Source organism: Cricetulus griseus, chromosome 3, assembly GCF_003668045.3.
Source record: "Cricetulus griseus strain 17A/GY chromosome 3, alternate assembly CriGri-PICRH-1.0, whole genome shotgun sequence".
Lineage (NCBI taxonomy): Eukaryota > Metazoa > Chordata > Mammalia > Rodentia > Cricetidae > Cricetulus > Cricetulus griseus.
In genome coordinates, this window is record NC_048596.1 from 46,484,253 (window position 1) to 46,507,790 (window position 23,538).

At 35.7% G+C, this 23,538-nt stretch overlaps 1 protein-coding gene across 14 annotated transcripts in view; it reads left to right on the plus strand.

Annotated features, from left to right (window-relative positions):
• LOC100762258 (transducin-like enhancer protein 4) overlaps nt 1–23,538 on the plus strand; it is a gene marked incomplete at its 5' end in the record, with an annotated part of 129,696 nt that overhangs the window by 45,455 nt on the left and 60,703 nt on the right. For 8 of the 14 annotated variants that reach the window (XM_035441948.1, XM_035441950.1, XM_027406583.2 and 5 more), the window contains 2 exon segments: nt 20,093–20,297; nt 22,308–22,324. In XM_035441948.1, the coding sequence (XP_035297839.1) occupies nt 20,093–20,297; nt 22,308–22,324 (222 nt within the window). 14 annotated transcript variants of the gene reach the window in all.

Below are 23,538 nucleotides of genomic sequence, written 5' to 3' on the forward strand. Positions count from 1 at the left end.
TGAAGGTCTGTTTTGTGTCTCTCTGACCACCAGGGGGAAAAAAAAAAGGCAGTAAATTAGCAGTCGTGAGTGGAAAAGAGTAAGAAAAATGTCCCTTGGAAAGGAAAGGCTGAATCAGAAAGGTTCCCAGGAGGAACCTTGGTCACACATTACTGGGTTGGGGAGATGGGGACAGTGGAGAGAAAACATTTTATGACTAGTTTTTCTTTCTTAAAACTTATAAAAATTAAGAGAGCTCAGTTTTAAAAGTTTAGTCTATGTGTACTTAGCAGTTATGCTTGTGTGAATTTTTTTCATGTGAGTGAGTTATGGTCATGTTAGGATAGAATGTATGTGGGGCTTTTTTGTTTTGTGTCTCTCACAGGTCAGTCATGATGGAACCTACCTACAGTTGTTATTCTATGTAGTTTAGTGTTTATGATGCCTTTGTGTAGTGTGCTACCTTATTGGAAAATTTGCAGGGTTATTTCATGCATGGCTAAAAGATAGGCAGCAATTCCTACCTACATTTGATTAGCACCTATTTCTAGGAAAACAGTGCATTTTTGTTTGTTTTTCTAGTTTCTAGTGATCAGTTGAACAGTGGAAAAATTAAACTAAATCAGACCTATGTTGCTTTGGATGTTACTTAAAAGTGATAATAGGTAGAAAATCAAATAAGTTTTCCTACTTTTATTACTTCACATATATTTTAATGTGCTGTTTTACATTATTTCGTTTTTTTTTCACATACTTTGTCTTGAATGAGATAACACTTTGTCCTTTGTCAGAGAATCCATTTGTAAGTTGTAACTATTACTAATAGGCATATTGTCCATATAGATTTCATTATTAAAATGAAGCCAGATTAATTTTGTAATCTAAAAGTTTACTTGAAAAAACCGATTCAGTAGAGCTGCATGCTATCAAAGTAGTGTGTGTTGATGTTGGTGGATCTTGTGGAGTTTAAAACTATTTGTATTTGGAAAGAGAATGAAGTAAAATCATATAACCTGCCTGTTCTGAAAAACAGATTTTACAGAATAGAAAGGTAAATGCTGCCATGTGGGTAACCACAAACTGGGAAAGAAGGAACCTGATTACAAACTCAGTTGATGAATTCTGCTGCTGAGGTTCATTTTGGTTTTTTAAAGCATGACGATAGTCTTATGTCAGTTTTCAGAAAATTTATATATGATTGTGGGATCTTAAATGCACCCATTGATCTCTGTCCTCTTGGACATTGTAAGGATAAATATTTCTGCCAATCTGCCTGAGCCCGGCCGCCATGTGGGCGCCCAAAATAACACACAGAGACTCCCCTATTGGTCAACACCAATAAGATAAACATACACAGAAGCACTTCCCCCATCATCACATCGTTCTAAGAAGTGGTAGCATATATTTTTTAAACAAGTTTTTATTTGTATGTTGGGGGTGGTGGCACACTTGTGCCATGACATGCATTGTGGAGGCTAGAAGGCAACTTGTAGGAGTCAGTTCCCTCCTACCATGTGGAACCTCGGGATTCACCTCAGTTTGAAGCCTTGGTAACAAAAACCTTTATCTGCTGAGCTGCCTTATCTTTCCAGGAAATGATAACACTTTTATTTGCTACCAGAATAATGGTTCAGGTTTAGATTTTTCTTACTTAGATTTTAGAATGGAATTGGCAGTTATTTTTTGCATCGGGGGAATGACAGCATTTCGTCTAGGAGGCACAAGACCCATCTACTCTACTGCAGACCTTCACTTATTTATCCCTATATATATGCATCTATTTTATATGTAGGCACAGCATTCAGACAAGAGGGAATGTTCCCAGATTTAATGAAATCTGATGAAGCACCTTTTAACTCTGCAATATTATTCTACCTTCATTGGTAAATGAGCCAAACCAGTGATCCATGCAGTTTAAATGCAAAATGCTGTAGTGAGCCTGAAACCTGGAGAGGTGACTGTTCTCCTGACAATAAGCTAGTTGTGTTTAATGGAATGAAACACAGTTATAATGATTTCTTTCACAGGTCATGTTCAGTTTAAAAGTGTTGATGGACTGAAATAACTTAAATATCATTTTTGTCTTTTATTTATAAGAAAGAAAACCAGAAAGTTTCCTTTTTATTATACTTTTGTTTACAGTTACTGTCTTTTATTTTGATTTCATGTTTCTTTGAAGCTTTCCTTGAGTTCCCAGATTGGCTGGGGGGAATGTTATGCATATAGTTGATACTGTCATGTGTCCTACTAGCCACTGTGCTTTTAAATTAGAATCTGTGAGATTGCACTGTTGGAACAACACACAAATTGCAGTTTTAAATCAGTAATATGATCTAATTAGAAATGATGTTTTCATTTCCTGTATTATTAAATTGAGTCATCTGACTATCTTAAAATGCTTCTTAAATCCATTACACTATATAATCAGTGCATGCTGTGTGAATGTGGTTATGCTTAATAAAGGAGGCTAACAGACTCATAAGAATTTTAGCAAACTACTATTAAGAAAAAGTTTGTTAGGGTAAGCATTGGAAAAAAAAAGATTCAGCTTATGAAAATGAAAATGTAGTTTTTAAAAAGAATCCCTCACCCTCTTTTCTGTTCTAACTTTTAAGGGGGAAATGATATGAATGTAAGCATTGAAATACCCCATCCCAATAACCTTTATGAACAGGTATGCCTTAGTGTTTCTGGCAAATGCAGTTTAGCACTAGAAACGCTGAACCTCAATTTTTAGTAGTGACATTTTAATGATAGGAAGTCTGCAAAATTATTTGCCATCAATTGTGAAGGCAATAACAAGCCTTGGTGGTTTTTCACACTTTCTGTGTTAAGTGCTTTCAGAATGACAGCGTAAACTGTGTTAGAGAACTCCAAGGAAGGAAAACTGATTAAAATGTTCATGCTTGAATGGTGCTGATGGAATAGTTCATTTGGACTTTCTCTACCTCCTGCAGCTCAAGCTGAAATATTAAAATTCAGTGGATTTAAATCTCTCTCCTCTCAGCACAGGAAAAAAACATTACATTTTAATAGGTTTTAAACCCATAATTCATTGGTTTGGAGCAGCACTATTAAATCTATTTAAATATTACTTGTATTACTAAGGAAATTATTTAAATGTCTTTGCCTTTTACTATCCTATGTATTTGAATTATTTTTTAAAAAAGACAATATTTACTGTTGGTATTTTCTTCCTTAACATTTTGTTTTATTGTCCTTATCATTTGATTGGCCATTATTGAGATATAAATGTGTGTGCTTACTTTTCTACTGACCCTTACAATCCCTCTTTCTCTCCCTCTCCCTCTCTGTCAGTCTCTCTCTCTCTCTCTCTCTCTCTCTCTCTCTCTCTCTCTCTCTCTCTCTGTGTGTGTGTGTGTGTGTGTGTGTGTGTGTGTGTGCATGGATATGAATATACATTATTTATTGCAGACTGACATTTGACATTGTGGGAGAAGAGTCTTAACATATGACAGGTTAGAAAGTATGTCCCACCTTTACTATAAATGGTGTAGGGCATGTTAAACAAGTACGTGCACCTCAGAGCAGGAACTTGTCTTGCCAAGCAGGGGGTGGGGGGGTGGGGAGGCTGAGTTTGGCTTCTAGCACGACCCACATTGGGTAGCTAACAACTACCTATTACTACAGCTAGGGTGATCTCATGCCTCTGGCCTTCAAAGGTACCTATACTCACATGCACCCCTCCACACATACAAATTTAAAAATGAAAATACATCTTGCAAAAATATGTAATTCTTCCAAAAGAATTGTATAATGTATACCCCTGTGGCTACATAATCACTAGTAAGATAAACCTTGAAATGAAAGGGAAAACAGTTTACCTTTTTAACAAAAGCCAAAACATTTTTCATTCAAGAGCAGTTTTCCATTTCTTGATGTTCAATAACAGGCCATCAAAGGTCTTGTTGATTTGTTCTGCTATTACCCTATATTGAGCATGGCTAACCCACACTATTGAAACTCCTTCCTGGGCCCATCTCATTCCCTTAACATTTTTCTAGATGTTACTGCTAAAACATGTGCCGTGACTTGAGGGTGCAAGACTAGGAAGACTTGCTTTCCTCTGGTGCTTTGTTAAAGGCATCCCAGTAGGCTAGCATTCAGCTGTCCACCATAATCATAGAATTAAGAATACCACTCTTTTCTCCATTCCCTTTCCCTACACACCAGTATCTGATTAGCATGGTTTAAAGGGTACAACAGCCATGTGCTAGCCCTTATTTTATTAGAATCTCTACTACCCGCAGGATTTTGATTCATAGGCATCAGTTTGTGAAGGGTCTTTATCATGTAGGGAGGTTATTGAGGTCACATGTTACAATTGTGGCTTCTTTCCCAATGTCAGGACTATGTGTAAACCATTTACAAGTTCAGTGTTTACAGCTTGTTACTTTAAAAATCTAAGCTAACCTTTTACCATTGTTGCTTTCTTATTTTGTATGATGCTAAATTAACTTTAAAATGAGTTGTAAAGTAGATTTTTGTTTTCTCAGGGGTCCCTATTTCAACCTGGTTACTGTTTTCATTGAATAGTATGCTTGGAGCTTAAAGGCTTTGAAGACTAAGAATTGTTTATATTTGTAACCCATCTCATCAAAGACATTTCAGTACATTTCTGGATACATAGACATAAAGCATTTGCTGATAATAAATCATAAAGAAATTTATTATAAAATAGTTCTTTGGATGTATATTATATGTGTATATAGTTTTGCCAACTAGTAAGATGAAAGCAAATTAGCATACTGAAATAAATGTTTATTTTTACATAAAGAATTATTAGCTGAATATTTGATAATATAAAATTAAGGCAGTTCAGAGTTTTCAGAATTGATCAGTATTCTGATTTTATATTCCTCAGTGCTCACAGCCTCACTTCACATAAATACTAGAAAAAATGAGCAGCATATGGGGACTTTCAGAAACTGGTGTGAAGTCTGTCCTATTTCCAAGTCAGAGTTCACTTTATTTGTGAACTCAAGTCAGCAATTCTAACAGCTAATTTTAAAATCAAGCATTTTAATATAATGTAATCCAAAGATATTTTCTATAAAGAATAATAGGAAAATATAGGTGCTTGATGTGTTTAAAACCCGAGGCTTACTGCAGTTCCATGCCACCATTTGGGTGAGCACTGCCAGAAGCACCTCGGGTTCACAATGCATTTTAATTTTTGGTTATTGCATTTAGAAATGTTTGCTGTTGTCATTTTTTACTTGGTCTCCATCCATAGTTTAAGAAGCTTGGTTATGAGTTATGCTATGGGAAAGGCCACTGTGCAGTTAACCCTGTGCATTTTGTACTTATAGGGCTCTGTTTATGTGTGCTCATGGAGCTGTGATGATGCTTAAAACCAAAGCAGTTTTGCATCAAGTCCCTCTTTATGTTGATTCCCTGCTCCCTTTTTCCCTTGGCCAACAGAGCTGCAGTATTGAGTGATGTAGTCATAATTCAATCTTTGTGCTGCAGTTTGCTGGGACTCTTAAGAGGCTGTGATTTCCCTTCTCTCATAACAAAGACTCTCATACATTTAAATAATTTTCAGCTCAATTTTCACTTCAAAGGTCACAAAATTTCTAGGTTAGAGGTATGATTTCTGATTTGTTACTTGTGTGTATTCAATTAATTCCTATTAGAAAGCTCTTCTGGAATGAATTTCTAGAAGCCAGCCAATTCATCTCCTCTCCCAAACTGTTGCTAACCTGAAGTACTTGTGCATCCTTCTATTTAAGGAGGAGTTTTCTCCCCCCCCCCCTGCATCAGTAACTAGCTCACTTTGAAGTGAACACAGTGTTGCTAGAGTTGTGTGATGTGTCTAGATGGGGTAACTGATGAAACTCAAGGCTGCCTGGGATTCCACTGGGAGAAACGCTACCAGATTTGCTAACGTGAGTTTGGCAAGCTGTGGCTGGACTAGCTTCACTATTACACAGAGAAGGCAGGTTTGCTCAAATTGACTTGGAAGTTGGCAGTTCAGAATTTTTATCTCTTTATTATGTTTTTTTCTAAAGACTTCTCAGTGGCATTTCTCCATGCAGCATCAATAGCTGCCATTCAGAGGCCTTATTTCTTGTGGGCTCAGCCTAGTTTTTTTTATTCCTCAAAAAGTTGAGAAGGCAGAACAAACATGGGCTCTAAGGGAGACGAACCTGAAACAGGAAACTAAAATGCTACTATAATTGTGTATGACTCTTAGGACTTAGGGGAAGTTGTGAGGACTTTTGAAGTATATATTCAGGATCCTTTTACCTGAAAGTGTATGTGTGGTCATCAGTGCTGCCTTAAAGACCTTTGTGAAAAGAGTCTCTTCAGTGAATAGTAAGAATAAGTCAGTTGCCACATATTCCTGTTTATTATTAATTCAGCAATTGTTCTGGTACCTTCACATCACCTTGTTCAGTATTTTCATTTTGAATATTTTAAAATCTTTCTTGATGTGCTTTGAAGTGAATCTTCAGATTACACTTACCTTATTTAGGTTTTGGTAGTTGTAAGTTTTCTGGGTTTTATATTTTACTGCAGAAGTCTATGTTAGCATATTTTAAATTTTTTTAAGATTTTTTTAAATTTTATGGCTTTTTATTTTATGAATATGAAGCATTTTGCCTGCTTATATGTCTGTTGTACCACATCTGTATCTGGTGCCCACCAAGGTTAGAAGAGAGCATCATATCCCCTTGAGTTACAGTTATGAATGATAGTGAGGCACTATGCAGGTTCTGGGAATTGAACCTGTGTCCTCTGCAAGATTAACAAGTTCACTTAACCAGTAACCAGTTCTCCAACCCCACATATTTTAATTTCCATAAATTTGTTTGGTAGGCTGTTAGAAGACAAAAGGGAGACTGTAAACATCAATGAGTATAGATGAACTTTCTGTCCTGTAGCTGGTTCAGTCCCAAATACACACAGAATGTTTGGCCTATTGCTCAGTCATATTACTAACAAACTCTTACAACTTAAATTAGTCCATAATTCTTAACTATGTTTAGCCACATGGCTTGGTACCTTTTCTCAGTAAGGCATCCTCATCTTGCTTCCTCTACATCTGGCTGGCAACTACATCTCTGCCTTTCCTGTTTCAAGAATTCTCTTAGTCTGGTAGCCCTACCTATCTGCTTGGCTACTGGCCAATCAGAGTTTTATTAAACCAATTAAGTGACAAAGTAAACAAGAGCATTATCCCACATCAAATGAGAATTAAGAATACTCGTGTTCTTTTTATGTTTGTAAATAGTTTTAGATACCTAGAGTTAAGAGTTCAGAAATATACATGCTTATTACTGATGTTTGATATTAGTCCTATTTAGTGCAAGCTACTACCACAGTAAAAGAGCAAGTTCCCCATCTTTTTCTTTTTTCAAAGACAGTTTCTTTCTCTATTGCACACACCCCCCCACCCCCAATAAATTTGTAGGAACAAGTTCTCCATCCTTTTTTTATTTTTAAAGACAGTTGTTTGTTTGTTTTTCTCTGTGTAGCCCTCTGGAATAAAGTTGTTTTCTCTCAAAGTGAGCTTGTTGGAGAATGTACTGTAAGTGGAGTTGTTATATGGCCTTTTGAAAGCCTCTTCCTTAAACATAAGACCTTTGAGACTTGGCCATGTAGTTGCCCTTGTCAGTAGCTAGGTCCCATGTAGTGCTTAATGATATTCCATTGTTAGTGTAGACCCGTCTGCCTATTCATTCACTTCTCCAAGGACAGAGGGATTATCTTCAGTTTTGAGTGATTGAGAATAGTAATACAAGAAATACTCAGATCTGCATTTTTGAAGTTGGATTTCAAAATTTCTTGTGGGTGATTACCTAACAGTGAGAATGCTGAGTAAATGATATGCTGAGTGTGTTTCATTTTATAAGTGCTATACTGTTTTTCACAGCAACCCTGCTGTTCTGCAGTCTTGCTAAAGGGCCTAGAGAGCCTCGCTCTTCATCCCACCAACACTTGGGATCACCGCTTTTTCAGTTGATAGTATTCACTATGCTTTTCCATTTTGTTTTGCATAAAAATTAATGGTGTTGTATTTTTATGTAACTTGTTATCTCTATATGCTTGATCATCTTTTAATATTCTAGATACAAGCATTCTATGTATTTGTCATATATATTCACTGACTTTTGTAGCTCTTCCCATTTTAACTGTCTTTTGAAGAGGACACACTATTGTTTTTGTTTTTTTGTTTGTTTGTTTGTTTTTGTTTTTGTTTTTTTGGAATGAATTCCGGACTAGCCTTAAATGTGCATCCTCTTATATCAGCTTTCTGAGTGTTGAGATGACAGTCATGAGCTACTATGCCTTAGAGCACAGCACACTTTTTCTTTAAACATCAAGGTAATTCCAGTTTGAGAATTGTTTTTTCTTATGTGGATTTTACATTATTTTTGTCTCTAAGTAACATGTACACAACTCCACAGCACAAATAGTTTTTCCTACTTTGAGAAGTTTTCAGTTTAGGCTCTTGATCCTATTTATTTTTGGTATGATTGTAGGTTTTATTTTGCTTGCTGAATATACAAATCTTTTGTTAAAAATGTTGTCTATCGTGATTCCTAACTTTCCTGCCTTCAGTCAGTCAGTGTGTCTTCAGTTTGCTCCTGGTCCAAGACACTTTCTCAGCTGGTTCTTTACAGCTGCTTCCTGATATGATTTTTTTCTTTTTTTGAACTTGTGTTGTTTTTTCATTTGCAATCTGAGGTTTCAGTGGTCTTTGTCTAAAACATCAGATCTCATTTCTCTCTTGTTCTTAATCTTCTCATTTATCTTTTTGCTTGGTAAAATAATGTGAATTTCTCACATGGCCTACAGACTTCACATAGCCCCAGGCTTCATCTAACTGATGTTGAACATGTTCTTGATTAGGGTTGTGTATTGCCTCTTTGTCATCCACAGTGCCAGTTTCCTTGTCCTGATGATGCTTAGTGCTTTTCTTCAAACCTTCATTCAGATGGTCTGCCTCAGGAAGGGACTTCCTTGCTGTCAGCAGCCCCCCTCTTTTAATGGGTGTGTCATCCCCTCTATTCTCTGAGCCATTAGCCTCTCTTATTTTCATAGCACTTAGCATTGATTTGTGTGTCACTTTCACTTCTTGTTTACTTTCTAGCCAAGGTGCCAAAACATTGAGAAGTTCATTGTTCAATAAATGTTTACAAGATAAAGAATAAGCACTGTTTTTCAAAAGTATATAAAAGCTCATAATACTGCTTAGTAAATGTATAAACAAATGCTATAGTTTGAACTGTTATTTGTGGGTTTTGTTTTTTTTTTTCTGTAGTAGAGAGGAAATGTAGTCTAATAGAAAATATACAAATCCCAGTGTCATATGACCTAAGTAATGTAATTTAGGTTTTCTCTTCTATACAGTTCAAGGCTGGAGTTGATAGCCACTAATTTTTCTAATTTAACTTTATGGTCCTGTTTTTTTATCATTTTTTATTTGAATTAGAAACAAGATTGATTTACATGACAATCCCAGTTCCCTTCTCCCTCCCGTCCTCCCCTACCACCCCCCCCAACTAAAACCCTACCTATCACTTACCCTTTCTTCTATTCTTCACCTGACTCAAACTTTCTGCTCCCTCATGACCTCTGCATCCCTCTTCTTCTTCCCTTCTCATTCTCATAGCTCCCTCCCCGACCCTTTCCCCTTCTCCAGGGGACAATGTTTGTCTCTTTTAGGGTTCTCCTTGTTTACTAGTTTCTCTGGCAGTGTGGATTGTAGGTATAGTCCTATTTTTATGATTATGAAATTTTCATTTTAAAATTTAGGGTCCTTTTATGTTAGTAATTTATCTAGATTTATCGTGTTTCTAGGCTTATTCTTTACCTCAAAAAACAGTGACTATAAAAAGTACATATTTACTAGCTATTTTCTTTGTTTCAGATACTATGCTAAGCATTTATATGTGTTTTGTTTAATTTTTACATCAATCCTATATAGAAATAATGTCATTAACTTTACAATAATGAACCACAACTTAGAATAGAGAAGTAACATCTATAAGGAGGAAGTGGCAGAGATAAGATCTCTACTTCTTCTGAGTTTGTCAGAATGCTCTCATCATTAACTATCTTCCCTTCTTTATTGTCTTTAGGTTCAAATACACTATTAGAATTGTTCAGGGCTCAGTTGGGAGGAAAGCGGAATTAGCATGCTTACTGCTTAGCCTGAATTAACTGATTTGTATCACTTTCATAGATTGGTTGCATTGTCATGACTCATACCGTGTTTCTTCTTATTTGCTGATGTTACTCTTACACATAAGAATCAAAGTTGTAATAAATATGAGAAGATAAATGTTTCTTGTCTTTAGAAACAAAGTCTCATAATGCAACAAAAACCAAACATGAAATAGTAAAATATTTTGGTATATATGCATACAGAATGTATGTCTCTAGAAGTTGAAGGGGACATTGCATAATTGTTATTCAAAACTTGTTCATCAGAAGTTTGCAATGAATTTGTTGCTAAATCTTGTTCAGGGATTTAGAAGCAGAAGAGATTAATGACTACTGATAGCTAATTGTAGTCAGTTGGCAATGGCTGAGGGAGGGGAGGACAAGAGGCCAGTCAGGGAGAGATCGAGTTAGAGCTCACATTTTAATGCCTTGTGTTTTGAATAGTCCTTCCTTGAAGTTTTGTCCTTGTTTCATTGTAAACTTAATTCTTTTTTCTGTGCTCCATTTCTTTGTCTTTTTTTTTTTTTTTGGTTTTTCGTGACAGGGTTTCTCTTTGTAGCTTTGGAGCCTATCCTGGCACTCGCTCTAGAGACCAGGCTGGCCTGGAACTCACAGAGATCTGCCTGCCTCTGCCTCCGGAGTGCTGGGATTAAAGGCTTCCGCCACCAATGTCTTATGTCTATATATTGCTTATGAGTGAGTAGCAAATACTCTGAGATAGGTCAGCAATATTTTTTAAATTTGTGTATTACTCTAATAGGAGTTAGAGTTACCTGTCCACCCTCTTAAAAGTTAAGATGAATCATTCTTGAAAACTTAAAAGTTTGTTGTGTCTTTTACTGTTTTTTTTCTTAGTGGAGTCATAAAATGGGAGAAACTATCTTCTCTCAGATTTGTGTTCTGAAGCAAGGCAGTTCCACTAAGGTGCCAAAGCAATGTGGTAGTCATATCATCTTTTTTCTTTCTTTTTAAAAAATTTCCCCAGGGTTTTTCTGAGTTTACTCAAAACAATTTGTAGATACAGCTCTGTACAAATTTCATACCTGGGAGAAGAAACCATTGAGGGTAAACAGAACAGACACCCTACCAGCTTAAGTTACTTGTCACTTAGATTGAAAACTGGGAAGTTGTTTTGAGATTTCTTAACAGCTTGCTAGAATGATCAAGAGCAAAGATAAATGATGGGTCTCCCTTGTAGATGGGTTTCAACGTGTACAATGAAGGCTGACTAGATCTAGATGCCTTGTCAGTCTTCATTACAGATAGGTAGGCACATGACTTATTCAAGTTACTGAGAAAGAAAGAAGTGTGTTTTCTTCTTTAATAAAAGATGTTCTTTTTCTCTCCAATGAAGAAAATGTCTTCTTGTTATATGAGAAATAGTAATACTATTTAGGCCTCTTTTATTGTTTATTCTGTAACTTGTAACTTAACTGGTATGGGTATGCATTTACATTTTAATGTCATGTGACTAAATATAAAATAGTAGAAACAGCCTGAACACCTAGTAACTAGAGATCACTTAAGAGAACACTACCAATATTAGGTAATGGCAAAGCACCTAGAAATTACCAACTAAGCAGCATCACTTAGAGATACATTCTACAATGTTCTTGATAAATACTGCAGAGAAAAAGAACAGACACCAGACTGAACTAAAAGATAGCTGGATGTTGTTTTCATTTAAAAATGCTTACATATGTATTGAAAATATGCACAGTCCACCACCGATATTAGTGTTTTCTTTGGCTAGTAGAATCATTCTTGACTTTTAATTTCTTGTTATTATTTATCTCTTCATTTCAATACAACATTTCTAATTGAAAAACAAAAAGGCAAAATTCTATTCTTTTTCTCTTCTGGCCTATGTAAATGGTTCAATCTGCCTGGTTATGTGAGATCCAATTTTACATGTTCCTGAGTTCCCTTAAGTTATTCTTAACCATGTCTTTTTTTGGCCCACTGCCACAGCTCTTATCCAAGCATCACTCTGTTTTGGTTTGAGCTACTGAATTCTTTCTAGCTATTTCCTGCTGTTCATCCTTGTTGCTTTCATTTATTCGCTGCATGGATTTCTGAATGTCAAAAAAAATTAAATACTTTTGTATTCTATGTTTAAATAGGCTTTTATGCCTATATTTATGCAAGGTTTATTTTTCAGCCAAAATTCTAGTTGGTTTTTAACTAGTATCAGGGCCATGAGCATCTCTTGGTCATGTGTTTCAAACTCCTACCCCCAGTTTCTAGGTTCTCATTTTTCTGTAAGGTGTCATTTAAGGAACAAAATGCTTTTTATTTTACTGAGTAAGAAATACTACCACTCCTTTTCTCATACTTTGAGCTTCCTGTAACCCATTTTAAGAAATCTTACTCTAAGATTTAAAGTAGTACTCAGACATAGGGGCTAGCGAGATGGGATAATGGTTAAGAGCACTTGTTGCTCTTAGAGAGGACCCCAATTCAAGTCTCAGTGCCTACATCATGGGTCACAACATTCTGTAACTTCAATTTCCAGGGAATCCTTCGCTCTCTTCTGGCCTCTATTTGCTTATGATATACTTGTGTACATGCAGCCTAATACACATAAATAAAAATACATCTTTTTAAAGTGCTCAGTCATAGATCTACTTCTGTGTCAAAAAGAGTAAACAGATTGAAGAAACAACAGTGGATGCTAGCAGCTTGGTTTAATCTGTAGCTTCTGCCAAGGTGCTTGTTAAATTCAAAACCTTTATATGGTAGGTAGGGCATAGCTTTGTCCCCTGTGCCCCACAGTTGAGGGAATTTGAATTAGTAGTGAAGCAACCACCAGATGCTCATGAGGAAATGTGCCAGGTGATGATTTGTCACGTGTGCTTTCATTCCTGTGTGCACATGCACACATGTACTTCCTCAGGTATTGACCATCAGGAAAGTGAGACAGTCATGGTATTTCACTATTAATACTTAAGCATGTATGCTTTGCAGACAAAGGTGTCTTCTGGTGTTGGATCACTGCAGCTAACATGTCCAATATGAGAGTTATCATCGTATTTGTCCAACTGTCCATGTGTTTTAGAACTTTTGTTAGCACTTTTTTCTTTGTAGTGTTTTTCTCCAATTCATGGTTCATATATAACCAGCTTTTCGTATCTCTTCATTCTTCTTGACTCTGAAATAGTCCCCACACCACATTGCTGTATATTTTGTTTACATTTTAAAGATTCTGTACCAGCCTTGTGGAAACTTCCATATTCTGGATTTGTTTGGTTGTTTTCTTTTTTTTTCCCCCAAGATTAGAGTCAGGTTAAGGCTTTTGTTTTGTAGTGGGAATACTATAAAAGTGATGTTATATATTTCTAATTATCATATTATGGGCAAGCTAAGTAATCTATGGAGTGATTCTTGACACCAAATAACCTGTTTCCTAACAACTTTGTACCCATGATTTTATTATATGCTCTGAATTAATTGAGAATGAAGAAGTAATTTCCTTTTAAATTAATATTCTTTGAAAAAGAGCCTCCCTTCTGTGGTGGTCTTATCATAGCAGTATAAAAGTAACTGATACACTATCCCTCCTTTGTGTGTACGTTTTGAGTGAAGGTAGATACCCTTTTCCAGTAACAATATCAGATGTATTATAATACAGCCACTTTGGGAGGTAGATGTTATGACTGTCCCCCTGTCACACAAGAAACAGGCTTAGAAACATCAAGTGACTGTTTCTGTTCATAGATGGTGAGGATTGCAGTTGACTGGCTCAGGTGACACTCCATTTTAATGCTTCTTGAATATCTGTCCAGGACCTCCTTTCTTAAGTTCCACCCAACCCTAAAGATGGGAGATGTTAACAGTAATTTCTGTGTTAAAACAGTTTTTTTTTTTTTTTCTACAAGCCAGATAGTACTTACATTACTTCTGTTCTAAGTCTGCTGCTTTTCATAGCACGATGCCTCTTCTGGCTCCTTAAGGTCTACTTTAGTCTGTCTTTCTTTCTTGGTATAGTTTCTTCCAGCAGAATTTGAACATGTTCTGTGACTGTCTGGGAGAAGGATGCCTGCTTGTGTGCTTCAGAGCCATTGGGCTCTGGGTTTGAGAGGCTGGGAGCCATTCTCTAGTCATTGACACTAGAATGTCTGTATTTCCACTTGTTTTCTCAGCTTACCAAGGAAAGACTTGTGAGTATTAAAAAAACAAAACAACAAAATGTGTCATAATCCTTTATAGCTGTCTCATTATCCTTCTGATATTATTTGTCCTGATAGATTTCTTTCTTTCTAGCAAAGGCTTGTTTTGTTTTGTTTTTAGAACCAAGATGACAAGGGGTAAAAGGTAAAGAAATCAAAATATGGCCACTAAGTATACTTATTGATGTAAGGATTCTGTTGTTTCTAATCAAGATGCATGGTGTTAGAGATATGGTAGGCATGAAGGGTGGAGACATGAACAAGAAAGCCTGCCAGGCTAGGTTGGGGATGAATAGAATTCCATGGCAGCTGTTCTACCCTTGTCAGCCTTGGCTTTGTCTAGTCAGGCCCTGGTGTTCAAGTTTTGGGAACATTTGATTAAAAGAAATTTCTCTTTTTTTACTAGCATGCAGACAACATTTCAAAAGATATTTCCTATAAAATCGATTTCTACCCTTCTTTCCAAACTTGAAATTATAAAGAAATAATTATTTGTTAAGGAATGGCTAGTAAAATGTAATGAACAGAATTAATGTTTTGTCTGCTACCTTGATTCTAGGTATTTTTAGTCATAATTACTGGTTGTTTTCAGAATTAAATTATCTGGATGGAGTATTTACTTGCCTGAGTTTAAACTTTGCTGCATTTTAGTGTTTATTTCCTTGAATAACCTGTTAGAAAGGAAGCAGAAGTAATTTATGTTTTATTGTTGAGATGATTTACTTTTTAAATTTCACCCCTGTCCTTACTCATAGTCTGTCCCATTGGCCCCTTTTATCCCCTCTACGTCCCAGCAAATCCCCCCCTTTTCATGTCCTTTTTTTGTTCTTATTATATTTTAGTGAAATAAGGCATACAAACAAAGATACAGCCTGCCAAAAAATATCAGTGAAAAGAATTTTTCTAAGATAGTTTTTTCTTTTGGGTTTATGGTGGAAAATTGATTTATTGTTAAATTGATCCTAAATTTCATGTGCTCCTCTTTAGCTTTTTATTTTGATTGGGGAGTGGGTGGGTTAATTCTTCTGAAGTTAACTTTTTTTTTAAGTTGGTGGTAATTTATCTTGGATTATTTTTAAAACAAATTTATTGAGTATTCTGTATGTGCATTTCCTTCCTGCGGTTTTTAAAAGAGGATTTCATCTATTTTATGGGAGGATAAAGTAGGAACCCTTGCAGGAAAATACTTGCAGTGAGCAGAGAGAAGAGAGGGGTGTGGGTTTAGCATGCCAATCATAGGTAATACTCTGGACTCAGGATGCTCAAGGCAGTCATGGGTAATACTCTTCGATCCTCAGAAATTCTCTTTTCCATGGATTCTGCTTTGTTTAGAAGGCATAATACAGATTCTTTTTAAAATTTATTCTTGATGTCATTTGATATTTAATCTATTAAAATTATTTTTAAATGGAAGTGTTGGAGTTAAGTTGTTGGCTTAATGGGTTTTATTTAAAGAAGATGGTGTCTAATGCTAACTCTAGTTCTAGATAGTTCCTAAGGTAAGAACTTGGAAAGAAACATACAGTGGCTACTAAAGAAAAAAAAAGGAGCCTGTTATATTGCTGTAAACATCAGTGGTGAAAATCAACTGGAATGTTTCGGTATCTGAAATATTCACCTTTTGGTGACATGTTGAATAGCATTTTTTGGTTACATAGCATTTTATATGTAGTTTTATATTTTTAAAACACTTAAATATTACATTGTGGAGAATACTGTGGTGTGTTTTATTGGTTAGACAATTTATAGGAATAAGTGACTTGTGACATGAACTTATGGTGGCCCTTTTCTTCTTCTTCTTTTTTTTTCTCCTTTAAACCTATTCAGACCATATGCTATTAAACCATAGAACCATAATTTGTTGTTAGCATTCCTGACATCTCTAAAGGCTTTTTAAATAAGTAAAAACTTAATATCTCTTAAAATATGAATAGGATATCATGGTTTCATTTCTGCAACAGAGGGTGCATTGGTGTGGGGGTTGTTTGGATAACAGCAATGTGCTGATGTTAATTTTCTTAGTTTGGTAAATTTTGTTAAACTTTATATATGATGTTAACATTAGTGGAAACTAGGCAAGAGTAAATAGGAATTCCATATATCCACTAGTAACAATAAAAGCTTTAAACACACAGTGATATGACATAGTTTTAAGGAAAATTTGGTGGTAGCTCTGTTTAAGACATTTGAAATTTATACTAAAATTTAAAAGTCCAACAATAAAAAATAAGTCAATAGTTTTCATGTGGAGAGGTATCAAGCTTTGTTGTTTTTGTTTTGTTTTTGTTTTTCGAGACAGGGTTTCTCTGTAAAGCTTTGGAGCCTGTCCTGGAAAGCTCTTGTAGACCAGGCTGGTCTTGAACTCACAGAGATCCAACTGCCTCTGCCTCCCAAGTGATGGGATTAAAGAAGTGAGCCACCATTGCCCAGCCAAGCTTTTAAGTTTCATCATTATACTATGAATCTTGCTTATTTTAGATTGTAGCTATTTATTTTTAAATCATCACAAATGAAAAATATAGGAAAATCAGCTGACTTTTAAATTTCTTTTGCCTGTATTTTATATGGTGAAATTTCGTTCATTAGGAGAAAATAAAGCCAGAATTAATCTGCTTATAAGAGGTGCTAACCTTAGTTGATAATCTGTTTGATACATACTAAGAATAAGAAATATCTAGTACTTTGAGATTTTAAACAAAATAGCTCTATTCATTAAGTTATAGCAAATGTTAGCATATGCAACTATATCTAGCTATCCTTATACAAATCCCTTTTATTTTCTTGGGTTATTGAGTGTTATTTAAATGATTTTTGTCCTCAAGTGCATTCAGAATTCAGATGCAGTGCTATAGAACTTTGAGTCAGAGTGATTGAGTGTAATCAGGGTGAGATATCCCTTCACAAGGACATTAGAATGGGATGAGAAGAATTTAAATATGCAGAAACAAATTATTGCGTGCACATGTGTGTTGATGACTAGTAATAATAGATGTAGAGGTTCAGCATACTCGTTCAATTGATTAGTTAGGATCTAAGGTAAAGTTTCATGGATGTTGTACAGAAGTGTGTAGTCAAACTGATGCTAGCTTTCTGGAAGATCTTGAATGCTAGGAAATTTGAACTGTTTTTATTTGGGAAGTATAATTGTTTTCAAAACCACAGAATAGCTTTCAAAGAGGCTTTTTTTTTTTTTTTCTGTACTTATTGGGGTGACTCTTCCTTGAAGGTGCACATAAAGGAACAAGGGGAGATAAGGCCCCTGTTTGAGCTAGTCTGAGGGAGAGTAGACCAAATTGGGGACCCAAGAAGCATACAGACTGGGATATATTTTCTGCCTGGTCCTGGTTGAATGGGAAAATAAGGCAGCTAATACCTTTTTTTGTTGTTTTGTTTTATCTTTTTTATTCTCTGAGAGAGAAGAACAAAACACTGGAATCACTGAAGGTATTCTTTTAGGCTGAGATTTTCTTTTTATCATATATAATGACATAAATATTATTCAGTGTATCAGATAATGTGTGAATGCTTCTATGTCTGAAGGTTTGCTGTCATAGAGACTGGAACAGTCAAAGAAGTAGTTGCTTGCCAATTGAGCTCAGAAATATAAGCATCCATACACCTAAACTGTACAATAAAATATTAGTAGAATTTAGAGGAAAAAGAGAATTGGAACAGTTTGTCAATAAATTGAACTAGATTTTAATGTAAACTTGACTTGTATTTACTTAAATTCCTGAATTCATAGTGTATATATAATTTTCTACATGTTTAGAAAATATTTTGCATGCATATTTTTGGTCACAACTAAGTAGCATTATATAAAGAATTGTGAAGATGATTTGGATCACTAAAATGAGGAACCATCTAATTTTTTGTATATGTTTTTAATTGAAAGAGAATTATGTAATCACTTTCTCCTATTCTTTCAGCCTCTCCCAGCTACCTTCCCATGAACTCCTCCCATATCCTTCCACTTTCAAGATGATAGCCTCTTATTATTGTTGTTACACCTATGTGTATACATATATATGAACACACAATTTATTGAGTCTACTTTTGTTGTTCATGTATATATGCTTTCAAGGCTGACAATTCTGCATTGAACAGCCAGTGAGGGATTCATGCTCCTAGTAAGGAAACATCTAATTTAAAAACTACAGTTAAGAATAGCTCTTAGATACATGGAATATGAGGTTATGTTGATGGAGCATCTGAGTGCTGCTCCTATTTTCCATTTCATGTGTATATATACTCTCCTTAGTTGTTTCAGGTTTCAACTTTGCTTGCTTTATGTTAAATGAGTGAGCCAGCAGGAGAAAAGAGTTGATAGTCTCATATAGGAAGGCACATAGGAAAGGATGAAGAAAGACAAAGTAATTTAAAGAGTAAAAAAAAAAAAATCACATTTTTCTTTGAGATACTTTAAAAAGCCTTCTTAAAGAATAATTTTGCCAGCTGTTGGTCCCAGCACTAGGGAGGCAGAGGCAGGCAGATCTCTGTGAGTTCTAGACTACCCTGTCTACCAAAGCTAGTTCCAGGACAGCCTCCAAAGTCACAGAGAAACCCTGTCTCAAAAAAAAAAAAAAAAGAATAATTTCATTCTTGAACACTATTTTGTCAAATTTTGCTAAGAAGAAAATTATACAAGGACTGGCTATTACAGATTTTACCTAAAAATGGCTTATTTAAATCAGTAATTAACATTTAGTAACTACATATGTTAGTCTCAGGATTGCCCAGCGATTGTTCTGATAGAATTTTGTTAGCTGGGTTGAAGAGCTTGCTGTTGCGTGGTGTATTTAACTCAACATCCTCTGTAGTCTTCTCCTCCCCTTTCGAATTCAGCAGAGGCAGCAAACCTGCCCATAGTAGCTCCTGTAGACAGGCTTGATTCAGTCTCTGCTGAGGTCAAGCACTACCATCCCAACCTCTTAAGGGCTTTCTCTATGTGTTGCCACTGTGCTGGTAAAAATGACTTTAAACTCTTGTCAGCGTAGTTACTGGTGCATGCATCACAGTCCCACTCAAATAAACCTGTCACAACACAAAGTCAGCTGCTAGAGAAGAGTACAAGGGCAGGCCTGTAGCTTTTCATTCGAGCATCACTAAACGTGCACAGAGTGCCCAATTATTTCAGCATTATTGAGCAAGCCTACAGGAGAACCCAAGCCTTGCTACATTGGATTTTCTTTAGTAATTTGCTCAAGTGCCACTGAGGACACTCAAAGGGCTTAAAAAACTGTGGCTGCAACCAGCTTTCCTTTCTGGGTTGTTAATTCAGGTTTTCTCTTTCAAATTAACTCTCCCTGCATGCTGTGCTGTGGTTCTGGGACAACTGTTTAGCACTAATTTTCTCGATTTTTCAGCTTTTCCTGTTCAGCATGACTGCTTTAACAGTTATTCACATATACATTTTGACTAGAAATACATGATAGCTAGACCTTTGTTCTAGAACAAAATAATAGAGATTTTGTTAAAGAACATTTATCTTTTAAAAGTTACTTAGCCAGTTTTACCATTTTAAAAACTTAGGTTGTTTACCCTACTTTTTTTTTTTTTTTTTTAAGATTTTAGAAGTATCACATCAATTAGATATCGCCTCCTTCCCCTCCCTTTCACCTGATTGTAAAAACCATGCATGATGAGGGTAACTCCTTCAGAGCAATATTATCTATTTGTACCTCCTGTTTTTCTTGTGGGGTACAAAAGGGACAAATTCAATATCTATGTCTAATTTTTCACAGCAGCAACAACTCCAAGCTCAGCATTTATCACATGGACACGGTCTGCCTGTGCCTCTGACACCACACCCTTCAGGGCTTCAGCCCCCAGCCATTCCACCCATTGGTAGCAGTGCAGGACTTCTGGCCCTCTCCAGTGCACTAGGAGGTCAATCTCACCTCCCAATTAAGGATGAGAAAAAGCACCATGATAATGATCACCAAAGAGGTAAGTGATTATGTGGATATCAGTGTGGCATTATCTAGAATTCAGATGCCACTATTGATTCTGTCTCTGATTTTTTTTTTCAGTGTCTTAAAAATGGACAGGGGGTGTTGGTGGCACACGCCTTTAATCCCAGCACTCGGGTGGCAGAGGCAGGTGGATCTCTGTGAGTTCGAGGCCAGCCTGGTCTCCAGAGTGAGTGCCAGGATAGGCTCCAAAGCTACACAGAGAAATCCTGTCTCGAAAAAAAACAAAACAAAAAAAAAAAAAAAAAAAAAAAAGGATTTCTAACAGAAGGCAGATTAATTAATAGAAATATCATACCCTAGTGTTGCCCAAAAGGCAAAGAACTATTTCCAGATTTTGCCACCTCGATCTTTCTTCTTCTACCCAAGCTCTTCTGGGGATGCAAACCAGGGATGCAAACCTTACCTATGCTAAATTTCTAGCTCTCCAGATCATCACCTTTGCTTCTTTACTTCCTAAGTCTAAATCAGTAATGAAATCCTGTTTTAAATGAAATGAGCATTGATAGTCAGCTTTGACCAGATTGTTTGGGAGGAACTTAAATTTTTAAAGGGTTACTTGATATTTGACCAATTCAATTATTATCTGTAAATTAGATCGACCTACAAAGCATAGTAAGAAAACTTCCAGTTGTCTAATTGAAATGATGCAATTGCATTGCCAAAATTTGTTTTAAATACCTCTTTAGCTCATTCCTGTTCAAAAGCATAAGATTACTGAATTTCTTTCAAATAATAATTGTCATAATTTTAAAAAGCAGCTCAAGGGAGAAAGATGCCATGCAACAGAGTTCAAGTGGAGAGGATTTTTTAAGTGAAAAGTGGAGGGAGCAGCAAGAAAGAGGAAAGCGTAGGGGTGGGGTGGGAGCAGGCAGAGAGATGGGAGGTGGGCAGGGCCTTCTTAAAAGGGAGCAGCTGAAGGTGAGTCCTGTTAGAACTCCAAAGGCAGGACAGTAAAATGCCTAAATACTAACAATAACCACTTAGGGGTTAAGTTGTATTCTCTCATGGTTGACCTTTTTCTCCTCTAAGGAAGGTGAGAGGCATTTTAATATTCCTGTATGTTTGTTCACTGCTTACTTGTTGCAGAATATTTGTTTACACTGTGAAGATGTATCTTTGCCAAGGCTATACTGATTGGTTTAATAAAGAGCTCAATGGTCAGTAGCTAGGCAGGATTTTCAGGGCATCAGGGATGAGGGAAAAAGAAGGCAGAGATGCCAGGAAACAGCAATCAAGATGGGCATTACGGAGATGAGGTAATAAAGACAGGAGACAGAAAGTAAATTAATAGAAATGGGGGTTTAATTTATGTTATAAGAGCTAGTAGAAACAAACCTAACCTATCTGCTGAACTTATTATTAATCATTAAAGTTCTGCCATTATTAGGGAGCTGGTGGTCCTGGCAAAAAATTCAACTACACTTACTGATAATTTTTAATAGTTAACCATAAATATTAAAAAATTTTTCTTCCACCATTCCTTTATGATAATTTATTAAACATAGGGATGCTTTATTTGTTTGAAAGGGTGCAGCTTGTAATAAAAAAAAAAAGGTCCTATCTACTGCTCTTTCAATTTTATTAATAGAGTTACAATCAGGGGCAAATTAACCTTATTATATAAGCATAAATTCACCTTCTCTGATGCTAGAAATACTGTAATGTTTGTTTTAGAGTTATCTTAATGCCATGATACAGAGTTGACTCATGATTATAAACTCTAAGTGGAAAAGTCAATAAGGTACATAAATAAGAATGGAATGGCTAACTTTGGTTCGGTTGAAATCGTGTCAAAGGTGAACCAGTTCTTTGTGAATCTTGTTAGAATAGTATTAATAATTAACTTTACAGCAAAGTTGACATCTGTTCAATTTATTATTTAGCAGGATCAGGTTTGATAACTATGATTTTATGTAAACTAACTAGGACTTTTTTTTTTTTCTTGCCATTCTGTCTGCTTGTCTTGCTGCTGTTTTGCCTACAGACAGAGACTCCATCAAGGTAGGACTCAAAATTCAGACACAAGAATATTTTTAAGAAATTCTAAGTGATGAGAATATATCTAGAAATGGATTCTTTGAGATTTAGAGAGTAGTGTGAATAGCATTTACCAAATTATGGTAATCTTATGTGTATAGTTAATTTCCTGAAGATTTTAATCTGTTATAGCTGCCTTCTGTGTGTCTTTTTTTTCTTTTTAATATTTATTAATTATGTATACAGTGTTCTGTATGCATGTATCCCTGCAGGCCAGAAGAGGGCACCAGATCTCATTACGGATGGTTGTCAGCCATCATGTGGTTGCTGGGAATTGAACTTAGGACCTCTGGAAGGGCAGCTAGTACTCTTAACCTCTGAGCCATCTCTCCAGCCCCTGTGTGTCTTTATATACAATTTGTAGAGAAGGACAGCAAGTATTTAGGGCCTCCTAGTTTGTGTATACTTGTCTTATGTGATATCAGAATGAGATAGGCTAAGGACATTTGAATTTCATAGTTTGTAAATAAAACATAAGCTGTTGGAAATGAATAAACTTTTAAAGTGCTTCCATCAACTTTGGGTCAGGCAGAGTGGAAATATGTCACGTGTTATGTCCAATTGTGTAGCACATGTCACTATATTACTTACCCATTACAAGGTAAGCCAGTTCTGAAATACTAGCCCAGAGTATGGATATTGTCACTTTGTCTTTTTGAATTTTAAATAATTAAATGTTGTGACCCCAGCATTAGTTAGACCCTCTCCAAGTTTTTTGTTTGTTTGTTTTTGTGAACTATATCCAAAACTACAGTCATTTCCAGACACAGTTCCTTGCTTTTACTATGAATGCTATTTTACTCTTTTTTAAATTAAAATTGTTTTCAGGTTCTGTAAATTCAATATCGGGTATATCCATTTTACCATTTAAGAATCTTTGAATTTGAAAGGGTGCCTACATTCCCAAACAACTGCCAACTATTAGAAATATACACATTAAATTTTAATTATGTGTTTGCAGTTGTGCAGTTTGTTGTATACTATTCACACCAGTATCCAAATTTAAAAAAAAACTTAAGAGTGTAATTACATGTTCTCCACGTGTACTTTAGAAGTAATAAGTAAATAAGGTGGTTAGGATTGGCTGATATGAGCTGTAAGGAAGCCTGTCTGAGGCTATACCATAAACATTCCCTGCCTACTCATGATAAATATATACCTTCAGACAGGTTAGTGGG